This window comes from Peromyscus leucopus, chromosome 2 (genome assembly GCF_004664715.2).
Source record: "Peromyscus leucopus breed LL Stock chromosome 2, UCI_PerLeu_2.1, whole genome shotgun sequence".
In the NCBI taxonomy this organism is placed as follows: Eukaryota; Metazoa; Chordata; class Mammalia; order Rodentia; family Cricetidae; genus Peromyscus; species Peromyscus leucopus.
In genome coordinates this window covers 125,284,247-125,308,833 of record NC_051064.1, presented here as the reverse complement: position 1 = coordinate 125,308,833, position 24,587 = coordinate 125,284,247, and the positions used below count along the sequence as shown (strand labels likewise).

The window sequence follows — 24,587 nt, the reverse complement described above, 5'->3', positions numbered from 1 at the left end:
CCCCAAGCTATTGTAAGCCGTCTGATTCCTGATCAGCAGGAGGACACTGAAATGTCCTGGCTGCTCCTCCTGTTGGGTCACAGGTCTTGGCCAAAAGACGCTTTCTATCTCTGTCCTGCTAGCTGCCGCCCAAAAGCCAGCAAGGGGATATTTTTTTCTATGATTTTGATACAAAGATGTATTTCTTGTTTCTTGGGTTGTTTTTTTTTTTTTTTTTTTAACACAAACTCATCAGCAAGGAAGAATAGGTCAGGCTCTCCTTTCTGTGTTTTTATATATAAATACTTTTTCATTTCTCAACAATAAAATATTCATTGCAACATTACTTAGTGACCCCCACTTCTCAGAGACTATTTCACTATGTAGAATAGGTGGGCCTCCAACTCACAGCTTACAGGCAAGAGCCACCACACCCAGCCTTAGGCTCTTCTCCAATTTCAGATTCCGGCCTGCGTCTACTCTGCTCCACCTGCATGAACCGTTAGTAGGAACAACACAGAGGCCGCTGGTGACAAATGCAGAGGACTGAAGGGTCTGCCTTCACTAGGAACCGGGCAGCTGCAACAGAAAACGATGGCTTCTCCCTCCTCTCACTGTAGTGACTAAAAAATTTCAAAAAATTATTGGCGGGGCTGGAGAGATGGCTCAGTGGTTAACAGCACCAGCTACTCTTCCAGAGGACCCAAGTTCAATTCCCAGCACCCACATAGTAGCTCAAAACCTGTCTGTAACTCCAGTTCCAGGGAATCTGACACCCTCACACAGATACACATGCAGACAAAACACCAATACACATTAACTAAAAATAAAATAAAATTTGAAAAAATATTGGCAAAGTTCCGGGAAAATAAGCTCATATGTAGTTAGTGGAAACATAAAATGTTAAGAACTGGGGCTGGAGAGATGGCTTAGCAGTTAAGAGCAGAGGCTGCTCTTGACGAGGACCCGGCTTGCCTCACCCATATGGTGCCTCACGACCATCTATAACTCTAGTTCCAGAGGATTCATGCCCTCTCCTGGTCTCTGGAAGCATCAAGCATGCAGGCAGTGCATATCCATGTATGCAGGCAAAACATGCATACACATAAAATAAAAATAAATTTTTCCTGGCATGGTAGTATATACTTTTAATCCAAATCTCTGAGTATCAGGCCAGCCTGGTCTACATAGTGAGCCCCTGTCACAAAAATAAATAAATAAATAAATAAATAAATAAATAAATAAGTCTTTTTTTAAAATAATAAGAGTTGTTGGGAGTAGACACTAATAAATGAGTAGGCACTGACCGTTAGGTCTTAGGCAGTCCATACATCTAGAAATGAGCTCAAAGCTGGACTATAGAGGATTTCTGGTGGTCAGATAAAAGCACTACTCAAAAACTTGTGAAACCAGTTCCCATCTACCAAAAGTAGTCATTTCCCTTACCTCTGGCAGAAGGGACACATGGCTGTCTGTGGAGCCTCTCAGCATATCAAAACCCACACTGGCCTCCAGACCCCCTCAGTGTCACAAGTACTGGTTACGTGTTCCAAAACCCACAATAGTCTGTTGGCCTTTCCCTCCCCCAGTTACTTCCTATGTAACCCACTGTTCTCTACTATTCCCCCGTCTGTCTGTCTGTCTGTCTCTCTTCCCCACCATATCTAGCTCTGGCTATCCTCTTGCTCTCTTGCTGTGCTGTATTCTCTGTCCTTCTGATCTCACTATCTCCATTTCTCTCTCCTACTTCCCTAGCCCAGGCCATTCTGTCTACTTTCTCTCTGCTCTGGATTACTCCAGATGCCTCCGGATTATTTTCTCTCTCTTATTCACATTAAAATAATGAAGAAGTCCTGCAGGCAGTTTCTTTACTGTGTCCCTTCACATACATTACTGCACCCCCTCTCATAAACTAATAAATTTAAAATACACACACACACACAATAAGTAAAGGCAAAAAAAAAACCACCAAAATAACGAGGAAGAAACTGTACTGAAATTTTACTGTCATGAAAAATCCCCTAAAACAAACTCTCTTTTGGAGTATTAGTGGGGGAAGAACAGTCTCGACTGTCCCCTGTGTAGCCAAGGATGACCCTGGACCCCTGATCTTCCCATCTCTGCCTTCTGTGTGCTGGGGTTACAAGTCAGTGTTGCCATATCTGGTTTGTGTAGTTCTGGGAATTGAATACAGCACCTCATGCAAACTAGGCAAGTTCTATACCAACTGAGCTACATTTCCCAGACCTAAAACATTTTCAATGAAGGCAAAAGATGGTCTCAGAATGCGTATAATGTGAGCTCTTTTTAAGGAAAAAAAGGGGGGAGAGGAATCTGTGTGTTGTATGCAGAATACTGACACACTCAGCTGCAAATGCATAAACAAAGTCCAAGATGCAAAAGGGAAAGTCCACGTATGTGGACGTATTTAGATGTATATAAAAGCAAGTAGTAATTAACTTTACGCCTAAAAAAATTAACTATAGGTTTTAAAAAATGTATTTATTTTTATTTTGTGTATAATGGGTGTGTGCTGGCTAGTTTTATGTCAACTTGACACAAGCTAATGTCATCTGAGAGGAAGGAACATCAATTAAAAAAATGCCTCCATAAGATGGAGTTGTAGGCAAGCCTGTGGGACATTTTCTTAACTAGTGATTGATGGGGGAGGGCCCAGCCCATTGGGGGTGGGGACACCTGAGCTGGTGGTTCTGGGTTCTATTAGAAAGCAGGCTGAGTAAGCCATGAGGAACAAGCCAGCAAGCAGCACCCCTCCATGGCCTCTGCATCAGCTCTTGCCTCCAGGTTCCTGTCCTGCTTGAGTTCCTGTCCTGACTTCCTTCCATGATGAACATAAGCCAAATAAACCCTTTCTGTTCTAGTTGCTTTGGTCATGGTGTTTCATCACAGCAATAGTAACCCTGACTAAGACAGTGTTTCGCCTGCATGTATGTCTGTGTACCACATGTGTGCAATGCCTGCAGAGGTGACTGGATCCCCTGGAACCGGATCCACCTGCTCAGGTGGTCCCGAGCAGCTCAACATGAGTGCTAGGAACCAAATTTGGATCCTCTCAAAGAGCTGCAAAGGCCTTTAATATCTGAGCCATCTCTCCAGGACCTTAAACAAAATTTAAAAAGAGCTTCCTCACACTCAAGGCTGAGAGCAGGAGGTCGGAAGGACAAAGAGCAACCCTGGTATAAAAACAAGCTGCCCACCTACCCCGATGTCAAACACTGAGCTGACGGGCTTGTGGTCACTGGTCTTCAAGGCCATGTGGCTCTGGTAACTCAGCTGAGAGATGTTCTTTCCTTTCCAGAGGACTCGGTCACACCAGGCAGGAGCACGACACTTCTCACTGAAATACAAAGTCCATGCCGGTAGGCTCACAGAAACAGCTGGACCCACTGCTTAGTGTGTGCCATGGCTCAGGCAGGAGCAATGAGGCAGAGCCTCTGTGTCCATGCAGCCAGAGGATCGAGGATGGCGGATGATTAGGCCCATGGAGGAACAAGGTGTCCCTGTGGGTATCGTCTACAGCAACTATGAAAGTGACAGCAGAAAACTGTTCCAGCTAAGTCCCTGCTCTATAGCATCGTGTGGGAATGGAGAGAAAGTGAAAAAGCAACAGGAGAACAAGCACTTTACAGTCCTTAAAAGAAAGTGGTTAAGCTGGGCCAGCGGTGGCGCACGCCTTTAATCCCAGCACTCGGGAGGCAGAGACAGGCAGATCTCTGTGAGTTCGAGCCCAGCCTGGGCTACAGAGTGAGTTCCAGGAAAGGCGCAAAGCTACACAGAGAAACCCTGTCTTGAAGGAAAAAAAAAAAAAAAAGATTTGCTTTACTGGGTTGGGGATTTAGCTCAGTGGTAGTAGCACTTGCCTAGCAAGCACGAGGCTCTGGGTTCGGTCCTCAGCTCCAAAAAAGAAAGTGGTTAAAGGCACAGGCTGTGACTTCCTGCTGCCCAAGTTCAAATCCTGTTTCTACCACTTGCAGGTTTGGGAGGCTGTTGGACTACCTCAGTCCCCAGTCTCATAATAAACCGTATCTACCTCAACAGTTCTTTTTTTTTTTTTTTTTTTTTTTTTTTTTTTTTCACAGGTTTCTCTGTTCTTTGCCCTTTCTAACTCACTGTATCAGCTGCTCGAATCAAAGTCGCTGCTCTGTCCGATGTGGGATTAAAGCGTGCGCACACGCCTTTTTTTTTTTTTTTTTTTTTTTTTGGTTTTTTCGAGACGGTTTCTCTTTGCTTTGCCTTTCTGAGCTCATTGGTACCGCTGCCTCGCTCACAGAGATCCCGCCTCTGCCTCCGGTGCTGGATTAAGGCGTGCCCACCCCCCCTCTTTTTTTTTTTTTTATATATATATTTTTTTTTTTTTTATGTGCATTGGTGTTTTTGCCATGGGTGTGGGTCCCCTGAAACTGGAGTTATAGACAGGTATGAGCTGTCATGTGGGTGCTGGGAATTGAACCCAGGTCCTCTAGAAGAGCATTCAGTACTCTTAACTGCTAAGCCATCTCTCCAGCCCCTTCAACAAGTTCTTAACAGGTTAAAATGATATATACAAATCAAATACTTCCAGGAGTCTGTGGCATACAGTGAGCACTATTAAGAAATATTAACTAGTATGCTAAGACCAAGCACAAGTTTAGCTGGAATCATCAAATGACCTTGAACACAGCTCAAAGTCAACTGGTGGGCTGCAGAGATGGCTCGGCAGTTAAGAAAGAGTGCTTGCGGTTTTTGCAGAAGACCTGGGCTTGGTTCTTAGCACCCCCATGGTGGCTTACAACCAGCTGGAGTTGTAACTCCAGTTCCATGGTATCTGGTGCCCTCTTCTGGCTTCTGCAGGCATAGGCCAGCATGCAGTGCACATACACATATATAGACAAAACCACTCATACACATAAAATAAAAATAAATACATCTTTTTAAAAGGAAAAGATAGCTGGGTGGTGGTGGCACACACCTTTAATCCCAGCACTCGGGAGGCAAAGGTGGGCAGATCACTGTGAGTTCGAGGTCAGCCTGGTGAACAGAGTAAGTTCCAGGATAGCTGAGGCTATTCAGAGAAACCTTGTCTTAAACTAACAAACAAACAGGAAAAGAAAAGAAAAGCCATTCAGTGTCAAGACCCATGACGGATCAATGCCTAAGTCAGAAAGAAATAATATGAAAAGGCAGTAGGATTAGAGAGCAGATACCAAGAGGAAATGTTTGGCCACAGTGGGAAACATGGAGAGTCACAAGACCTTATCCTCTTCGGGTCCACAAGGGCTAGCGCTTCCCAGGACTCCTGGGTTTCTAGCTCCTTAACCCCCGAGGTGAGCTCTGACCGACCCACCTGGTATCCCAGTCGTCGGAGCCGGTGTCGTACTTGTAAGTGGGCTGGAAGGTAAGCTCTCCCTCCGTGAAGCCTTCAAAGACGCTCTTGGCAGCCACCTGGGTTTTCAGCTACGCAAAAGAGTGGGAGAGAAAAAGCCCTCAGAATGAAAGGTCAAACCTGGAATTAGTGGAGACCATGACATCAATCCACATCCCAAGCCCTACCTCAAAGGGAAAGGACTCATGAGAAAACTATTCCTATTCCATGAGTCAATAAAGAAATGATTTCATGAAGAGAGCCAGCAAAGTTAAGATTCTTCTCCTTCAACTATTGTGTGCTGGGAAAGAGAAGGAGAATCGAAGGATTCAGACCTAGTGATTGCAAGGTTGTCAAGAAGCAGAGGAGAGCTCAGGCGGACAAGAAAGAGGGCTTCAGCATCCTGGACAGTTCTGAACACCTAAGAAGTCTCAAGTCCACTGAGGAGAGCAGCAGAGCAAGTCAGGCGCAGGCTTCCGGCAGCCTGTGAAGAGGCTGTGGCTCTCAGAAAGACATGCTACGTCAAAGAATGGTGGGAAACCACAGGCCGCAGCACTGACTCCAGCAGAGTGAAGAGAAGAGCTGAGAAAGTTCGCTCACCCTGGAGAAAACTGGTGAGGAGGAGGAGGAGGCAGGAGCAGGGGACTCATTACTAAAGAGAATTAGTAAGTCACCTCAAATACACCAAGCAGTTTCCTTACTGAAGGCAGAAACAAAAACAGTAACGTAAAGCCCTTCGGCCTAACTCCAGGGTCTCTTGAGTGGATGACAAAGACCGTGTTCTTACTGCAAGGGACACACGTGCTTCCAGGACAGAGCCAAGAGAGAGGAATGCAGATGGAATGCAGACACGAGTGGACAACACTGGTCCTTAGGGAAGCCTCCCAAGCTGGGGAAGGAGAAACTGGGCTCTGGGCTCCCACAGCAGAGGAGCAGCTACCTGAGGAAGACAGGGTGCCCATCTGTACCTGGTCGTATGCATACAGGGTTTGAAAGGCCTTCTCTTCGATGAGCAGTTTCACCTTTTCCACATCCAGCTCTTCTATTCTGTAGTTGAGATCCCCCAGCCACAAGATCACACTGTGAGGACAGAGCACAAAGGCGCAGGGTTTAGGAGAGGCTTTAACCCTTCCTGTCCAGGGCGCATCAGACAGAAGCCCCGGCGTGGGACAGAGACCTGGCTGGGACGGAATCTTCCTCCTCACCCACTTACTAACACATCAATTGTCTTGACCCATGCTCACCACAAACGGCCTGGAGCTCTTGACGGTTTTATTCAGGTAAGGCTGAAGAGACAGATCTAAAAGCAATGCCTGTTTGCTGGTGTCACGACACATGCCTGTAATCCCAGTCCTCACGAGCTAATACAGGAGCATAGCCAGTTAAAAAGTAGCTTGGCCCTATAGTGGACCCTGACTCAAACAAACAAAACAAAAAAAGGATGTCTAGAAGCAAGATAAGGTGTCTATTGAACAGCAGGAAGTGGTTTGAAAAAAATTAAAAAGTATAAATCCTGCCGGTCACCCAGGCACCCGGGTTACACTCTAGCCCACAAACACACTCTTGACATTTTTCAAGGGAGAACTGTCTGAGACAAAGCTCACATCAACAGTAAGGCCTGGATTTGCCCACCACATCACTGGTGTACTCTGCGCTCCCAGGAAGAGCTGTGCCACACGGTTCATTACACCTGCTGCTGCTCCCTGATGACATCAGATATGCCATGAAGCCAACATCCATGTCACTAAATAATCCGCCTCGCAGCATGCCCCCTCCCCCAACAAATGCATGCTCAGGCTAAAAGCAGGCAAAGGCCGTGCCAGCTGCAGCCTCACAGAGGAAGAGACACGCTCCCTACGAGGGACCCTGGAGAAGAACAGCCATCCAGTCTTCCAGAATACCAACAAGCCAGAGACAGCTTCCACAGCCTCAGAGAGGACCTCAGCAGCTCCCTCCTCTTTCTAAAAGAGGATCCATAAATTTCAGTTGTAACCATAAAGTCTGAAATTCCAAGGCTTTGAAGTCAGACAAAACAGCGAGTTTTAGAGATAAATGAAATCCAGAGAATGACCAAAAACTAGCACAATATGCAGTTGCAACTATGGTTTTGACAAGCAGAATCAAGGAATGAGCAAGCGCGGGCAACAAGCACAGGTCCAACTCTCAACTGCACGTGCTCTGAAAGAGCGGATGTGGGAACCTAAAACCGTACTCCAAACTGCATGGGACGCAAGCTCTCTGGCTGCGCGCAATCAAGACAGACTTCTAGATAAACCCCATGCCTCTCCAGGGACAAGGGATGCTTGACAAGGTTCTAGGGGTCTTCCAGATGGTAAGTTAGAAAGCCAAGAATTTCCAAGAGACAAAGAAGAGCGGGCAGATACCCAGCCTCCAGCATTCCCCTCCCCAGCACGATGAAGGACCCAGAGCCTAGCAGTTACACGAGGGGACTGAGGAGGGACTCACTCGTGCTTGCTAATGGTGAGAGGCGGGAGGCTCGGGTCCACCTGAGAGAACTGCATCCGGGAACAGATGTCTTTGTAGTCTTGGTTCCTCCTCTCGTACTCCTCTGTGTGGGCTGCCAAGTGGGAATTCACAACGCAGATGCTCGTGTTGTGCAGCTGGAAGCGGATCGCTACTCCTCCTTTGTTACCCTAGGGAAAGGCCCCTTCAGCCATTGAAACCTTCAGACTTCCACCCGTTTTGTGTCTTCAGCTGGGCCTTACGGAGCTACTGTCTATATCTTACAGATAAGAACACAAACCCCCAGCAAAGTGACTGGCCATTTACAGAAAGCTGGGGCCAGTGTCCGCCTCTGTATCACTGGTGTGCCAGCCACATGTCCAACTCGGCTCCTGCCGGGGAATCTAAGGGCAGGACTCCAGGAGCCTCAAGAAGAGGAAACTGCAAACCTACAGGCCTCTGTTTCCCTAGGCGGCCCAAACAGGTTCTGTACTGTGTCAACAGGGCTCCAGCCCTGACTACTACCAGGATGGAGAAATGCACCGGCTGGATTTCTAAATCTCAGTCCAGCCCTGTTTGTGGGTACAGCTCGTCCTGCAAGAGCAACATCTCAGATGGGTTTGTATGGTTCCTGCACCCTGAGAGGCCAAGTCAAAACCTTAGGGGTCAAGGTCCTCAATGTGCAAAACATTACCAGGGACTCACCATCCTCCCCATGATTCCTGTCCCCACGGTCTCGGCTTCCACTTCTGAGATATACGCTGCGTGCTCCTGTTTGACGTACAACAGCAACATAATCCCAACCAGCCGGATGAGCTTCACCTGGAACACAGAGCCCAATTCTCAAGTGACGGCTGCCGCGGACAGAAGCTGGAAACCAGAATGTCCCGAGGGAAATGTGGTGTGGGAGCTAGCTGATTACTAACACACCTCCTCCTCCAGGCCAGGACACAAGGTGGTCTGTCCCGCTCACTGAGCATGCTACACGGAACCCTAAACCACTTACAGGCGCCGGCATTCTGCACCTTTCCACTCAGACAGGCCCTCTGGAGGAATCTGAGGCTGCCTAGGAATGGCTTCTACCGAAGGGTCACCAAAAAGTGACAAAGTCCCCGCCCGCCGGGCTCCTCGCTCACCTTTGCGTACTTGGCACCTGGGTGAAGACTCTCTGACACGGCCTTAAACCACTCTTCCTCCTTTGGGGTGTCGTGAAAGAAAAAGGCTTCTTTACTCAGATCAAGCTCCTGGAACCTATGTGGAGAGGCAAGAGTGAACCAGAGAGAAAGGAATACCACATGCAGGAATACACCCCAAGTCTGCTCGGGTGCTCCGGGCCCAGCTTTCCATCTGAACTGTGGGGCCCTCCGGAGGGGCTAAAAACAAACAGACTTCCCAGGTGCTCCTCTGAACATGAGTTCGCTTCCTCTCGACAACCTAGCCACTGAACTGGCTGGAGGCACCTCCTGCCCCCCAGTTTTACATCTAGAATCGTTAGGTCAGTAAGGATTAAGTTTCAAATTGGAGTTCCAATTCAGATCTATTTTTTGGTTTTGTTTTGTTTGGTCTATAGAAACCCCAAGTTCTAGCTCTTTCCAATACATCATTCGGGCTTCTTTAACTGGCCCTCCCACTAACTGTACCCTGGACTGTGATGAGAGGAGAGTGTGGAGACATTAATGCTTGAGCTGAGTGTGGGGCTCAGTAGGAAAGCACTTGCCTCGCACATTTTAATGCCCTGGATTCAATCCACTGCATTGCAAAAGCAAAACAAAATAAAACCAAGCCAGGCGTCATGGTGCACACCTATAAAGCCAGCACTTGTATAGCAGAGGCAGGAGGGTTGCTACAAGTTCGAGGTCAGCCTGGTCCACACAGCAAGTTCTAAACTGGCCAGCGCTACATAGTCAAATCCTCTCTCAAAGCTAAAAAACAAGGGGCGAGGATGAAGACTCGGTCAGTAAAGTGTTTGCCCTTCACGCACAAGGACCTGAATCCCCAGAATTCATGTTAAAAAAGCCAAACAGAGGGCCAGGCATGGTAGCTCACACCACTACTATCAATACTCCAAAGGAAGGCAGAAGCATGCAGAGCTTTGTGAGTTCAAGGCCAACCTGGTCTACATAGCAACTTCTAGGCCAGCCAAAGTTACATAGTGAGACCCTGTCTCAAAAATAAAAACAAAAAACAAAGAAAATGAAGGCCAAGCATGGTGATCCACATCCAGTGCTGAGAGGCAGAAACAAGCAGACTTGTGGGGCTTTCTGGTGAGCCAGTCTAACCCAAATGAACCCCCCAAACTAGAGAGAGACCCTGTCTATCTGTCTGTCTGTCTGTCTTGCACACACACACACACACACACACACACACACACACACACCCCTGAGGAATGACAGACTGTCCTCTGGTTCCCATACCCAAGCATGCACACACACCCATGCACACACATACACAAAATCAACTAACTGATGAGACTTTAGGGAACCTTCCTTTTCTGGCAAAAAATATTTTTTGCTTTGTGACCAAAAATGCGCTGAATGTCAAGTAATGACACACCAATTTTTAACAGAAGGTTATACTAAATTAATACTAGCATTTAAATATCAAGCACAGTACGTGGCCAGACCTCTGTTTATCAGGAAGAACATCAAACAGAGAAGCAGCTGTCCCTGAGCTCAGCTCATGTTTCCATTCCTTCGCTGCTATGAAGACTCAGCTCAAGTCATGTCCCCATTCCTTCAGCGTGGCTCTCTATTCTCAAGAACTGGTAACAAGGGGTTGGAGAGATGGTTCAGGGGTTAGGGGATTAGGAGCACTGGCTGCTCTTCCAGAGGACCCGGGGTTCAATTCTCAGCACCCACATGGCAGCTCACAACTGTCTGTGACTCCGTTTCAGGGGACCTGACACCTTTACACCAATGCACATAACACTAAATAATATATATATGTATATATGTGTGTGTGTGTGTGTGTGTGTGTGTGTGTGTGTGTGTGTGTATAAGAACTGGTAACAAGAGAAGAGGAGCACTCACCCTACACAGTACACATCTGGGGCCTGGGTGCTGTGGCTCAGCCAGGGCCGGAGGCACTCTTTGGGGGACTGTCCATTCACATTGTAAGTACCCACAAAAAACCTGTCACCAAAGAGACTCAATCAGTGATCTGGAAACAGTAAGTCTGGAGTTCAGTCTCTGTGGAATGGTATTTGAAGACATAAGAAAAGGTTGGGTAGTGGTGGCACACATCTTTAATCCCAGCACTCGGTAGGCAGAGGCAGGTGGATTTCTGTGAGTTCTAGGTCAGCCTGGTCTACAGAGCTAGTTCTAGGACAGCCAAAAATATATAGAGAAACCCTGTCTCAAAAAAAAAAAAAAAAAAAAAGTATTAAAAAAAAAAAGAAAAGAAAACACATAAGAAATGTCCTATTTAACCTAGACCGATAATTGTGGCACCAATGGGTGGCTAGCAGCCTGCCTTTGTGATAACTGCAAACAATATAGATCTCCTCTGAACCAGGTGTGGTAGCACATGCTCATAATCCCAGCACTTGAGACAGTGAGGAAGGACTGCAGTGAGTTCGAGACCAGGTTGGGCTGCATACTGAGTTTACAGCCACAACAGCTACTATCTCAAATAAATAAATAAACAAACAAATAAATAAATAAGCACGCAGCCCAGCCGGCTCTGAACATTCCTCCTTCCCTTAAATAGCCATTGGGAGTCATAAGCCACAAAATGACGCTGCCCTGTGGGTACTACTGAAAGGAAAAAGATGGTAAGTGCTTAGTAATTCCTTTCGGCAAGCAAGTGGCGGCAATGGGCAGAGGGTATGTATTCTCCATATGCCTAGAAACAATGTTATTTTACCTTACAGTCCCAGTGCAGTGATGTTTAAAGCTCCAGCAGAACTCTGAAAGCTTAATTCACTTAATGTTCAGTGAGGTCAGCTAACAGGATTACTGAACATCAACGAATTTCATTTTCAATGATTTTCTCCAAAGGCCAGGAGTGAGCATGGGAATAGAAAACCTCAGGCAGGTGCTGAGACTCGGGATACTGCTCTTTGTTCTGTGTTCGTTTATCCCTGTAAATACTCTGCAGCCACCTGCACGCTGTGCCAATCACTTCAGCCCATCACCCACAGAGCCTGCCCAGAGCACACACAGCATGTTCAGACACCTGCCCACGAAGAGCAACTAGAGTGGGCACAGCAGCACATATCTGTAACCCAGCATTTGTACAGCTGAGGCAGGAGGATGACTTGATCCTTTAAGTGCCAAGCTGGATAACATAGGGGGACATTATGCCCTACCCCACACCCCGCCAAAAAAGTAAACACAATGATACTTTTTGAAAAGGAAAAACACCAAACAGAATAATTTGCTTCCAAATCCAAGGTATGTGTGGCAGATGCTTAAATTCTAGAGAGCAGAATGGTCATTTTGCCTTGAAAAACCATTAACACACACCTTAAATCCCAGCATTCCATAAGCAGAGGTAGGCAGCCTCTGTGAGTTTGAAACCACCCTGGTCTACATGACAAGTTCCAGGCCAGCCAGGACTACACTGTGACACTCTGTCACAAGAAAAATAAACTGTGGAGAACCTGGTTAACTACCTGAAGTTCTGGATGTAGGTATAATCCTCTTCCTTCTGCAAGAGATGTGATTTCACAATTGTGTCTCTCAGCCCAAACTTCTGCATGGATAAAATGTGAGCCTTGTCTGATACCGTGATTGTGGAGGAGCGAACCATGTCAGTAATATCAGGCTTAGATTTAGTCTGTCTGGAAAAATAAAAGCATTTTAGTCATATTTTAAGTCTGGCATGGAAAATAAATATAAAGCTAGATATTCCCACACATTAGCACCTTATCACAGAAGAATAAAGGGGTCCAGGTTAAAGTAGATAAGGCTCTTGGAGCCATGCCCAGCACTGACTAAATGATACATGAGGCTCATATACTTGATGTTTAGATACCAGGGAATGGCACTATATAGAAGGATTAGAAGGATTAGGAGATGTGGCTTTGTTGGAGTAGGTGTGGTCCTGTTGGAGGAAGTTAACACTGGAGGTGGGCTTTGAGATTTCAAAAGCCCAGGCTGGCCCAGGCTCTCTTCCTGCTGCTGCTGGATCAGGATGTAACTAACTCTCAGCTACTGCTCCAGCTCCATGCTCCCCACCATGATGATAGTGGAGTAAACCTGTGAACCTGTACGCAAGCCTCAATTAATGCTTTCTTTTCTAGCAGCTGCTGTGGTCACGGCACTAGATCACTGACTAAGACACCACATAGGTATTTGTAGCACCACTGTTGCTTATGTATCAGTCAAGGTTAGATTAAGACTATGCAGCTTGGTGGTTGATACACGTTAATCTCAGCGCTAGGAAGCCAGAGCAGGCAGACCCCGGAGTTCCATCCTCATCTATACATCAAGCTCTAGACTAGCCAGAGCTACATAATGAGACCCTGTCTCAAGAAAAATAAGGGTAGGGATATGACGGGGGAGAGGGCTCAGTGGTTCAGAGTTGCTCTTGTGGAGAGACCAAGTTCAGTTGGTGGCTCCCACCCATCCGTAACTCCAGTTCCAGACATTGGTGCTCTCTTCTGACCTGAGGGCATCAGATACATGTGCTACACATACACACAGGCAAAACACTCATTTACATAAAATAAATCCTTAAAAAAATTTTAAAGCCAGGTTTGGTGGCACACACCTTTAATCCCAGCACTCAAGAGGCATAGGCAGGCAGATCTCTGTGAGTTCAAGGCCAGCTTAGTCTACAAAGGGAGTTCCAGGATAGCCAGGGCTACATAGAGAAACCTTGTTTCAAAAAATATAATAATAATAAGAAGAAGAATATATAACATAGATACCAAAATGATTTGAGAATGGTGGATTCCTGAATGCATTCAAATTTGGTGACTGCTCATTGTTGCTTAAGGTGTGACTAAAATATTGATCAAAAGGTAAGTATTTTATCTTGCCCATGTGATTCTACTTATCATCAGTGGGAAGCACTAGAAAACACACTAAATATAATGTGTATAATGAGAGAGGGGTAAAGAAAAAATAAGTGTTTTCCAAGTCAGAAAAGTATAAAAAGAATATGGGGGGGGGTAATCAAACATCTTCAGTTTCTTGTATTTTTGCTTGTTTTTTTTAAAATAGAATTTTGCTGTGTAGAGTAATGGCCTGGATCTCACTCTGTAGACCAGGCTGGCCTCGAACTCACAGAGATCCACCTGCCTATGCCTTCCCTAGTGCTGGGGTTAAAGAAGTGCGCCACCTTTGCCAGGCTACTACAAATTTTTTAAAATCATCCATTTGTTTGTATGCACACACTGGCCAGAAGAGGGCGCTGGATCTCCTCCTCCCTCACTGTCTAGTCCTTCAGGCAGGCTGGAACAGCTTTCTCCCTGAACCTGGGGCTCCTGTTTGCTAAGCTAGGGTGGAAGTCAGCAAGTCCCAATGACCCTCCTGTTTCCATGCCTCATCCTCCTGTCCTGGGACCTGGATTACAAACATGTGTTCACTGAACAGTGGTTTGTTACTCAGGTGTTCGGATCTGGACTCTGGCTCTTACAATTGCACAGAAAGTGCTCTAAACTGCCGAAGTATCTCTCTACAGGAGATGTAGAGTGCTCACAAGTTCAAGTTTGAGTGCTTTATTTAAAAAAAAAAAAAATTAACACAGATTCTAGGAATCTGAACTCAGGTCCTCAAGTTAGTGAGACAAGGCTTTATCTCCTGAGCCATCTTCTCTACCCAACCTATGAACTCTCTCTCCTCTTTCTTCTTCTTTTCTTCTTCTTCTTCTTCTTCTTCTTCTTCTTCTTCTTCTTCTTCTTCTTCTTCTTCTTCTTCTTCTTCTTCTTCTTCTTCTTCTTCTCCTTCTCCTCGCTCTCGCTCTCGCTCTCGCTCTCTCTTTGGCTTTTCGAGACAGGGTTTCTCTGTGTAGTTTTGTACCTTCCCTGGATCTCGCTCTATAGACCAGGCTGGCCTCAAACTCACAGAGATCTGCCTGCCTCTGCCTCCCAAGTGCTGGGATTAAAGGCGTGCGCCACCACCGCCCGGCCTCTTCTCTTTTTTAATGGTTTTTCGAGACAGGGTTTCTCTGTGTTGCCCTGGCTCTCCTGAAACTCACAGAGATCCACCTGCCTCTGCATGAATGCTGGAATTAAAGGTGTGAGCCACCACCACTTGGCATCTCTTTTTTTAAGATTTGTTTTATTATTTTTAAGTATGTGTGTGTCTTCACAAGGTTATGTACAGATGAGCACAACTCCCAGAAGAGAGCATCAGATCCCTGGAGCCATGCAGTTGCTGGGAATCAAACCTGGGTTCTCCGTAAAATCAGCCAATGCTCTTAACTGCTGAGCATCTCTCCACCCACTAACGTAATTTCTTATCACCTGAGTCTCCTTAGCTCTAAAACAGTACAGTACAGAACTCTGATGTAAACAACAGTCCCTGTAAGAGGATGCAGCCTGGCGCACACAGTGAGAGAGCTGTGTCACGCACATTAGGAACATTTCTCAGGCTTCAGCTACTTGGAACAACTTACGTTATACACAGTGGGGGTAATTCTCTGGTGAATACAAACGAAGGGAGGGGTGTTACCTTGTGAGGGAGTTTTCTGGTTTCTCCAGACACCTGGCCCCAGAGCTTTGGTCCATAAGCAGGCCTCTCCCATTTGGTCTTGAGCTGTCCGGGTTAGAGCCACCTAAGGAGGAAAAGGAATTAAAGCATGCATACACGTGTGCTTGAGTGCACAGACCACAGCTTCTCAGATGGTAGCCGCGGAACCACTGGCAGTCTACACCCTGCCGGGAAACTGCAAAGGCCACGCTGGCCCACAAGTGCAGTCGCACAGGCCATGGACAGAGGCGGAAAGGTAGCTCACCCGGATGGCTTTGCTGCTGAAGATAAAGCTGTTCTAGTCACTCCATCCCCTTTCCAGGAACGGAAGTTATAGAAAAAGTAACACGAAACTCAGAAATCTGTTTTGCCAAGGACTTCATTTTCTTCTTTTTGGTTTCTCCCCCGCCCCTTTTTTTTAACTGTGTTTAGGGGGTTGGAGGGATGCCAGAAGATAACAAGCCTTCTTTAACTGGCACATTTTTTTCTCAGGCCTGGAGCCCCCCCACACACACACACACACACCGAGCTAGGCTGGCTGGCCAGCAAGTGCCACAGATCCGCTTGTCTCTGCCTCCCCATTCCTGGGATACAAGAGCACACCACCTGACCCGGCTGTTAAATGGGTTCTGAGGATTGAACTCAGGTCTTTGCTCCAGTACAGCAATTTAGTGGTGGAAGCATCTCCCCAGCACTCCTTTTTGTTGTCATTTGTTGTGGAATAATCTTTTGCACACTGTGATGATGTGTCTTTGACAAACAAGGCGCCTTCTGATTGGTTTAATAAAAATCTAACCGCCCACTAGCTAGGCAGGAGGTATAGGTGGGACAGCCAGCCAGGGAGAACCCTGGGAAGAAGGGCACCAGTGGACAAGAAGAAATAGACAAGCAAGAAAAGAGGTAAAAGCCACAAGTCACATGGTAACACGTAGATGAACAGAAATGGGTTAAGTTATAAGAGCTAGTTAGAAACAAGTCTAAGCTATCAGCCACACTTTTTTTTTTTTTTGGTTTTTCCAGACAGGGTTTCTCTGTGTAGCTTTGCGCCTTACCTGGAACTCACTTGGTAGCCCAGGCTGGCCTCAAACTCACAGAGATCTGCCTGCCTCTGCCTCCTGAGTGCTGGGATTAAAGGCATGTGCCACCACCACCCGGCTGAGCCACACTTTCATAATTAATAAGAAGTCTCTGTGCATTTATTTGGGAGCAGGCTGGCAGGACAGAAATATCCACCTGTTGTTTTTGAGATGGGATCTTAGGATCTCAGGCTGGCCTCAAACTCACTACATGCCAAGGCTGGCTTTGAACTCCTGATCCTCCTGCTTCTACCTCCCAAATACTAGGACTACAGACATGCAGTCTACAGGCGTGCCCAACAACGCTTGCTTATTTGTTTTGAGACAAGGTATTACAATGAAGCTTGTCCTCAAACTCATGGCACTCCTCCTGCCTCATACATCTAAATGCTGGGGCGACAGACGGTCTTTTATTATCTGCTGACTCTGACAAGCCATCTAACCTCTCTTTTTTGTGTGTTTTGTTTTCTTCTTCTTGTCTTCTTTTCAAGACAGGGTTTCTGTATAGCTCTGGCTGTCCTGGAACTAGCTCTATAAACCAGGCTGGCCTCGAACTCACAGAGATCTGCCTGCCTTTGCCTCGCAAGTGCTGGGATTAAAGGCACGCGCCACCACCACCCAGCCATCCAACCTCTCTTGATCTCAGTAATCAGTCCTGTCCTGCCTTCTGTGCCGGTTTACTGTAGAGATCAAATGGGCTGACGAGTGTGCAAACGATTTAATAACCACACAACACATTAAAAGGTAGAAGATTGTGATCCTAGTGTGTTTTGCTGGTAAGACTGAAGCTCCAAATAGGAGAACGACAAGGATCTGAGATCTACGGCTGGAAAAGGTCAAAGTGCTCTGAAATGACAAGTACTGCTCATCATTAACAAACAGCTTCAAAAACCAAAGGGTAAGAAGAAATATTTGGAAGGGACTTGTTAAAGCAAGAAAAATGTAAAAAGAAAAATTAGCCAGGTGGTAGTGGCACACACCTTTAATCCTAGCACTCGGGAGGCAGAGGCAGGCAGATCTCTGATCTTGAGGCCAGCCTGGTCTGCAGAGTGAACGATTTCCAGGACAGCCAGGGCTGCCCAGAGAAACCCTGTCTCAAAAAACAAAATAAGCCAACCAACCAAACCAAAAAGGAAAGAAAGAAAGAAAGAAAGAAAGAAAGAAAGAAAGAAAGAAAGAAAGAAAGAAAGAAAGAAAGAAAGAAAGAAAAGAAAAGAAAAGAAAAGAAAAGAAAAGAAAAGAAAAGAAAAGAAAAGAAAAGAAAAGAAAAAAAATTAGGGGTTGAAGAGATGGTTCAGCAGTTAAAAGTACATACTGTTCTAACATAGGACCAGACTTGAGTTCCCAGCACCCACAAGGTGGTTCACAATCCCAGCTGTAACTGTAACTCCAGCTCCAGGGGGTCCTAAGTCTCTGGCCTCAGAGAGCAAGGACACTCACCTGTACATGTCTGTACTCAAAATACACAACTGTTGCACAATTAAAAATACAAAGATAAATCTTTGACAAGAAAGAAAATTGGCTGGGCATAGTAGTGCACAACTTTAATCCTAGCATTCAGGAGGCAGTGGCAGGTGAATCTTGGTGAGTTCAAGGCCAGCCTAGTCTATCTAGAGAGTTCCAGGCCTGACAAGGCAATATAGTGAGATCTTGTGTTAAACAAACAAGCAAATAAACAAAAAACTAAGGTGGAGGACTGGGCAGGTGACTCGGTGTGTAACAACACTGTTGTAGGTAACCTTTTTGTACACTATGAAGATGTGCTCTGTCAGGGCACTTCTGATTGGTTTAATAAAGAGCTGAATGGCCAATAGCTAAGCAGGAGAGGACAGGTGGGACTTCTGGGAAAAAGAGAGGAACTTGGGGGGGTGGTGGAGAATCAGAGGCAGAGATGCACCAGTGAGACTCAGAGGAAGTCAGACATAGAGGAGAGGTAACAAGCCACACAGCAGAACATGGATTAATACACATGGGTTAATTTAAGTTTTGAGAGCGGGTTGGGAACAAGCCTAAGCTAAGGCCAAGCTTTCATAATTAATAAAAAGTCTCTGTGTCATTACTCGGGAGATGGTGGTCTGAAAAAAGACCAGCTGCTACACAACACTTGCTCTGCAAGCATGAAAACCTGGGACACTCTGCCACCCAAACAACTGAATGGACCAGCCAGGCATAGTGACACATGCCTGGGGACACTGATGTAGTAGGATTGCAAGTTAAAGGCCGATCATCTACGTATCAGGACCTTGTCTCACTCAAAACAAACAAGATATAGGACCTGGACCAGTGAGATGGCTCAGTGGGTAAAGGTACCTGCTGCCCAGCCTGACAACAGAGTTCAGTCCTCAGAATCCACATGATAAGAGGAGAGAAGCCATTCCTACAAATTGCTGACCTCTACACACATGCTAGGCACACACAACCACCTGTAACACCAATTCCAGCTATGCTGCTGGCATCCCAGGGCACCTACAAACATGTCATATACTCACACATACACACATAGACACATGATTGACATTTAAATAAAGAAAGAAAAGAATATTCCCATAGGGTCGGTGATGTAGCTCAGTTAGGAGAGTGCTTGTCTAGCATGCATGGAGCCCTGGGTTCAATCCCCAGCACCATATACGCTGCGGATGGTAATTTAAAACAATCCTGAGTGGAGGCTAGAGGGTCAGAAGTTCAAACTCACCCTCAACTACACAGTGAGTCTAGGATACGTGAGAACCTTTCTCAAAGAAAAAGAAAAAGGGACTGGAGAGATGGCTCAGTGGTTAAGAGCAGCGGTAGCTGCTCTTCCAGAGGACCCAGGTTCAATTCCCAACACCCACATGGCCGATTACAACTGTCTGTAATCCAGCTCAAAGTGATTTGACACCCTTATACAGACATAAATGCAGGCAAAACACCAATGCACAAAATAAAAAAAAAAAAAAAAAAAAAAAAGAAAAAAAACCTGCCACCCACTCCACATACACATATTCCTTTGCTGTCATCTGAGAAGCAAGAACATATCAAGAGCAATAAGCACACTTGATGTGAGACCTTAGCTTCTAACACTATTTTCCAATACGAGGCTCCTGAGAAGTCTGGTTATTTGGGGGCTGAGAAAGGAAATACACAAAATGGGCCTGAAATACCCAACAGCGCTAGAAAGTAGGAGAGTGCTAAAAATATGTAAATAAATAATAAATAACCACTGGGATGATAAAACAAACGAGAAGACATAACTCTCCCCAGGAGAATTCCAAATAACTCACATAGCAGCTCCCGCTTCTGAGAGGAAGTTAACTCCATCCTCCTCAAGGTGGGCAGAGTGACTTCCTTCCAAACGATGAAGCATACAAAGGAGGAGAATCAAAGCTTTGTGAGCAGAAATGTGCCAGGCACTTCCTCAGCCAGGTGGACAAGGTTCAGCTGTGATAAGTCACGTTGATCACCTATACCCTTGACACATAGACTGTTCCCTCCCTCGACAGGGGCCTAGGCTAAGGAGAAAGGGAGTGCTCCTAAGAGCTGTCAAAGTCATCAAAAACAAAGCAAGACTGAGAAACTGTCACACATCAGAGGAAACTAAGGGGACACGTGACAGTTCAATGTCAGGGGGTCCTGAATGGAACTATGGGCAGTTAAAGTCATGAGGTAAAAATCCAAGGAAATCTGAGTATGGACTTTGGTTAATAATAACTGTCAATGCCAGGCAGTGGTAGTACACACCTTTAGTCCCAGCACTTGGGAGGTAGAGGCAGGCAGATCTCTGAATTCAAGGCCAGACTGGTCTGTAGGAGTTCCATGACAGCCAGAGCTACACAGAGAAACCTTGCCTTGAAAAACAAAACAAACAAACAAAGAGACAAGAACCCCAAACAAATGTGCCGTCACTAGTGCAGGATGGTGGCACAGGGGGCTGGTGTCAGTAAGGTTAGGAAGTCTCTGTACTGTTTTCAAAGAAAAATAAAGCTGTTCTGACAAACGTGGTCGCTCATACTTTGATCCCAGCACTCAGGAGGCAGAGGCAGGAGGATCTCTGAGTTTCAGTACGGCCTGGACTACAGAGAAACCCCATCGGAAAGAAAACAAAGTAAAGTTCTAAAATGTAAAAGTTAGCAGTGGGAGCTGAGACGAAAACCCTGTGGAAGGCTCATCTCTATCCAGCCTCTGCTCTTGTCTTTTCAACCTTCTGCGGTCCAGCCTTGTCTCAGCCCTCTGTGGTCCAGCCTTGTCTCTAATCTCCCATTACCCGCTGCTCACGGTAACGGACAAGCCTGTGGCCCAGTCTGCAGCTGTGTCCACTTCCACCTCCTTGAAGTAAGTCCTGATGGATGCCACTGCTTCCTTTGGGAACTAGTCCTTGGGGGTTCCTCCCTGTAACACCCAGGCCCTAAGCAAGGCATCTCTTCCCTCGCTGTTCTCTTACTCAGACCCTAACCACATTGGCCTCAGGGTTTCATTTTTTATTTCTTTTCAATGTGAGTGCTGGAGATTCTGCACACTTTTACCTACTGAGACATCTCTCCAGCTCTAGTCTCAGGATTTAACCCCCTCCCCCCCCTCGATTGTTTTATTGCCTACATGTATGTATGTGCACCACCTGTGTGCCTGATGCCCAAGGAGGTCAGAAGATAGCATAGAATCTCCTGGAACCAGAGTTACAGATGGTTGTGAGGCACCATGTGGGTGCTGGGAACTGAACCTGGGTCCTCTGCAAGAGCTGCCAGTGCTTTAACCTCTGGGCCTTCCCTCCAGCCCCTCCACAGGGGTCTCTTGCCACATAAATGCAAATGAGCACAACAGAGCAAACGAGGAGTGAGGCTCCATGGACCACTTTAGGAACATGGGGACTGTCAGCTTTGCTAAGAGCTCGATAAGGAAAATGGAGACACACCATTCAGTGAGGAGACTCAGTGGGTATTGAGTGCCTGACACCAAGTTTAATCCTCAGGACCCACGTGATGAAAGAGAGAACTAACTCCCCCTAACTGTCCTCCAAATGGCCTCAAACTCATTAAGATCCACTTGCCTCTGCCTCCCAAGTGCTAGGAACAAAAAGAACATGTCAACAAGCAGGGGGTGGTGGTGGTGGTGGCACACACTTTTGATCTCAGCACTCAGGAGGCAGAGGCAGGAGGATCTCTGATTTCCAGGCCAGCCTGGTCTACAGAGTGAGATCCAGGACAACCATAGCTACACAGAGAAACCCTGTCTCAAAAACAAAAACAAACAAACAAAAAGAGGCAGGCAAATCTCTGTGAGTTTAAGGCCTGCCAGGTCAATACAGTGAGTTCCAGGACAGCCAGAGCTGTGGCTATGTAAAGAGACCCTGCCTCAAAGACAGATTAAAATAGAAAAATAAAACATGTGGGAGAATGTCCCCCCACCAAGGAGACTACAGAGCAGGAAAAGCAGAGTGAAGTTTTCTCAATACCTTAAGAGTCTCCATCTACATCATCTGAAACCCCTGGAGGAAAAGCCACAAATAATAAAGTACACTGTGAACCCAGGGACTCTGCATGATCCATTGACCTGTGGGTCTCAGGAGCCCAGTCAGACTGCTCCAGTTTGCCCTGGGATACTACGGAACACTGTAGGATTAATGAAAATAAAATTTGCCTCACGGCATACAAATAAACCAACAACTAAACAAATTCTCAGCTTTGCATTTCTGCTCTCCACCTTCCACCTGATTTCCAGTTCCTACACTCACATCCTGGTCTCACCTTCACATTCCAGTAAAAACGGCCCCAGCACTCAACCAGCCGATCAGAGCATAAAGCTCACTCTCCCTGGGCTCGGCAGCACATGCCTGTGATCCCAGCACTGGGGGGCCCGAGGAAGGCCGGCCTCGAGTTTGAGAGCGGCCTCGGCTACAGCAAAACTGTGTCTTGACAAAACAGGAAAACAAGAGAATGTAGGGCTCCCACTAGCAGGGTGGGACACACCTATAAGCTCAGCACTTGGGAGACCACTGCTGCTCAAGGAGGGCAGCAAGAGTGAGCTACTTCGAGAGAACTGACCTAAAACAAGCAAACAAACACCCCAAGGCCTTATCTTGACTCTGCCTTTTCCACACTCACATGTACACTCAATTCATTGGCAACTGAAGCCAAGCGAGTTCTGCCTTCGAAACCATGTCAGTTCTCTCATCAAGACTACAGCAGCAGCTTCCTGTGTGTGCCTCCTTACGTAAAGCCTATTGTTAGTTTTCCACAGAGCAGCCACAGCAAACCTTAAAGTGCACAAGAGTATTAGATGACGTCAGTTCTCTGCTTACAATTTTCAAACTGCTTCCCATCACACTGAAAATAAAAGCCACCCGCAGAAGGCCCTGCCCTGAGTCTCTGATGCCTCTGGGACCCCACACATTCTAACCCAGCCCTGTTTCCTTCCTCACTGTTCCCAGAACATGTCAAGTTCATTGCCATAGCAGGGGCTTTCCTCTCGTTGGTCCCTCTGTCTGGGATTCACTTCCTCCTGACACACACATTGCTCACTCCTCGGCCATCCAGATGTTAGAAGCTCACACTGACACTCTGTAGGAGCCCCCCACCCTCCGCATATCCCTTTATCTGTTCTCTAGAAGCTCCTAAATCTCCTCAGTTCGTAGCACCCTACTGTCAAAACACATATTTATTTATTGGGGGGGGGGCACACATGCTTGTGGGGGTCAGAGACAACTTGAAGGAGTTGGTTTCTCCTTCTACCATGCGGGTCCCGGATGAAACTCAGGTGGTCAGGCTTGGAGGTAAGCATCATCACCCACTGAGCCCTGTCTTTTCACGTCAAAAAAAAAAATACTCACCAGTGAGTTCCAGGCTAGCCTGGTCTACAGAGTGAATCCAGGCCAGTCTGGTCTACATAGTAAATCCCAGGACAGCTAGAGCTACATAATAGAGAGACCTTGTCTCAAAAACCAAACACAACAACAAAAAATACCCAGCAGTTCTAGCTATGAGTGGTGGCATACACTCAAAATTACAGCATGTGGTGGCGCACGCCTTTAATCCCAGCACTCGGGAGGCAGAGGCAGGTGGATCTCTGTGAGTTCGAGGCCAGCCTCGTCTCCAAAGCGAGTTCCAGGAAAGGCGCAAAGCTACACAGAGAAACCCTGTCTCGAAAAACCAAAATTACAGCATCTGGAGAATGAAGAGGGAGGATTATCCTGAATTCAAGGTTAACCTGAGCTACGGAATAAGTTCCTGTTTAAAACAAAACAAAACAAACAAAAAATAGATAAAAGGGCTGAAGATATATAACTTGGTGGTAGGGCCCTTGCCTAGCATATATGAGGCCCTAGGTTCAATTCCCCAGGAACAAAATACACACACACACACACACACACACACACACACACACACACACACACACTCATACATACACACATGCTTGGATTAAAGGCTAATCTTACTTTTAATCATGTTTGTATGTAGGTCTATGTTAGAGTATGTGTACCTGAGTGTGAGTGTCCATGAAGGCCAGAAGAGAGCATTGGGTCCAATGTGCACCCAACACTGAGGCCAAGAACCAAACTCTGCCCTCTGCAAGAGTAGTAAGCATTTGATCTCTGAGCCATCTCCCCTTCATCCCCCTCCCTTTTTGTCTTTTGAGACAGAATCTTGCTATTTAGCTCAGGCTGACCTTAAACTTCCAGCAATTTCCCACCCTCAGCTTCCCAGGTCCTGGGATTGCAAGCCTGTGCCACCATGCCCAGTTTAAAAAAAAATTTTTTTTTTGTTGTTGGTTTTTCGAGACAGGGTTTTTCTGTGGAACAGTCCCGGCCATCCTGGAACTCACTCTGTAGATCAGGCTGTCCTTGACCTCACAGAGATCTGCCTACTTCTGTGTCTCGAGTGCTGGGACTAAAGGCGTACGCCGCCACCACCACCCCATCAGTTTCAATTTTTTTGAGTGCCAGCCCGATGCTCAAAATTGGAAAATTCCACACCACGAAACATGATTTCATGCATGCACCTGCACTCAAACACAAGCATGTACACACACTCACACACAAACATGTACCTTTGGGCAGCATCTCCGTGAGAAATCTTATTATGTATAAGCAATTCTAAA

At 46.5% G+C, this 24,587-nt stretch overlaps 1 protein-coding gene across 1 annotated transcript in view; it reads right to left on the bottom strand.

The window, feature by feature from the left end:
• Inpp5b (inositol polyphosphate-5-phosphatase B) overlaps window positions 1–24,587 on the bottom strand; it is a 69,514-nt gene that overhangs the window by 11,089 nt on the left and 33,838 nt on the right. The window contains 9 exon segments of the mRNA XM_037202921.1: window positions 3,202–3,337; window positions 5,324–5,433; window positions 6,310–6,421; window positions 7,808–7,995; window positions 8,510–8,626; window positions 8,941–9,055; window positions 10,834–10,935; window positions 12,420–12,587; window positions 15,427–15,529. Of these exon segments, the coding sequence (XP_037058816.1) occupies window positions 3,202–3,337; window positions 5,324–5,433; window positions 6,310–6,421; window positions 7,808–7,995; window positions 8,510–8,626; window positions 8,941–9,055; window positions 10,834–10,935; window positions 12,420–12,587; window positions 15,427–15,529 (1,151 nt within the window).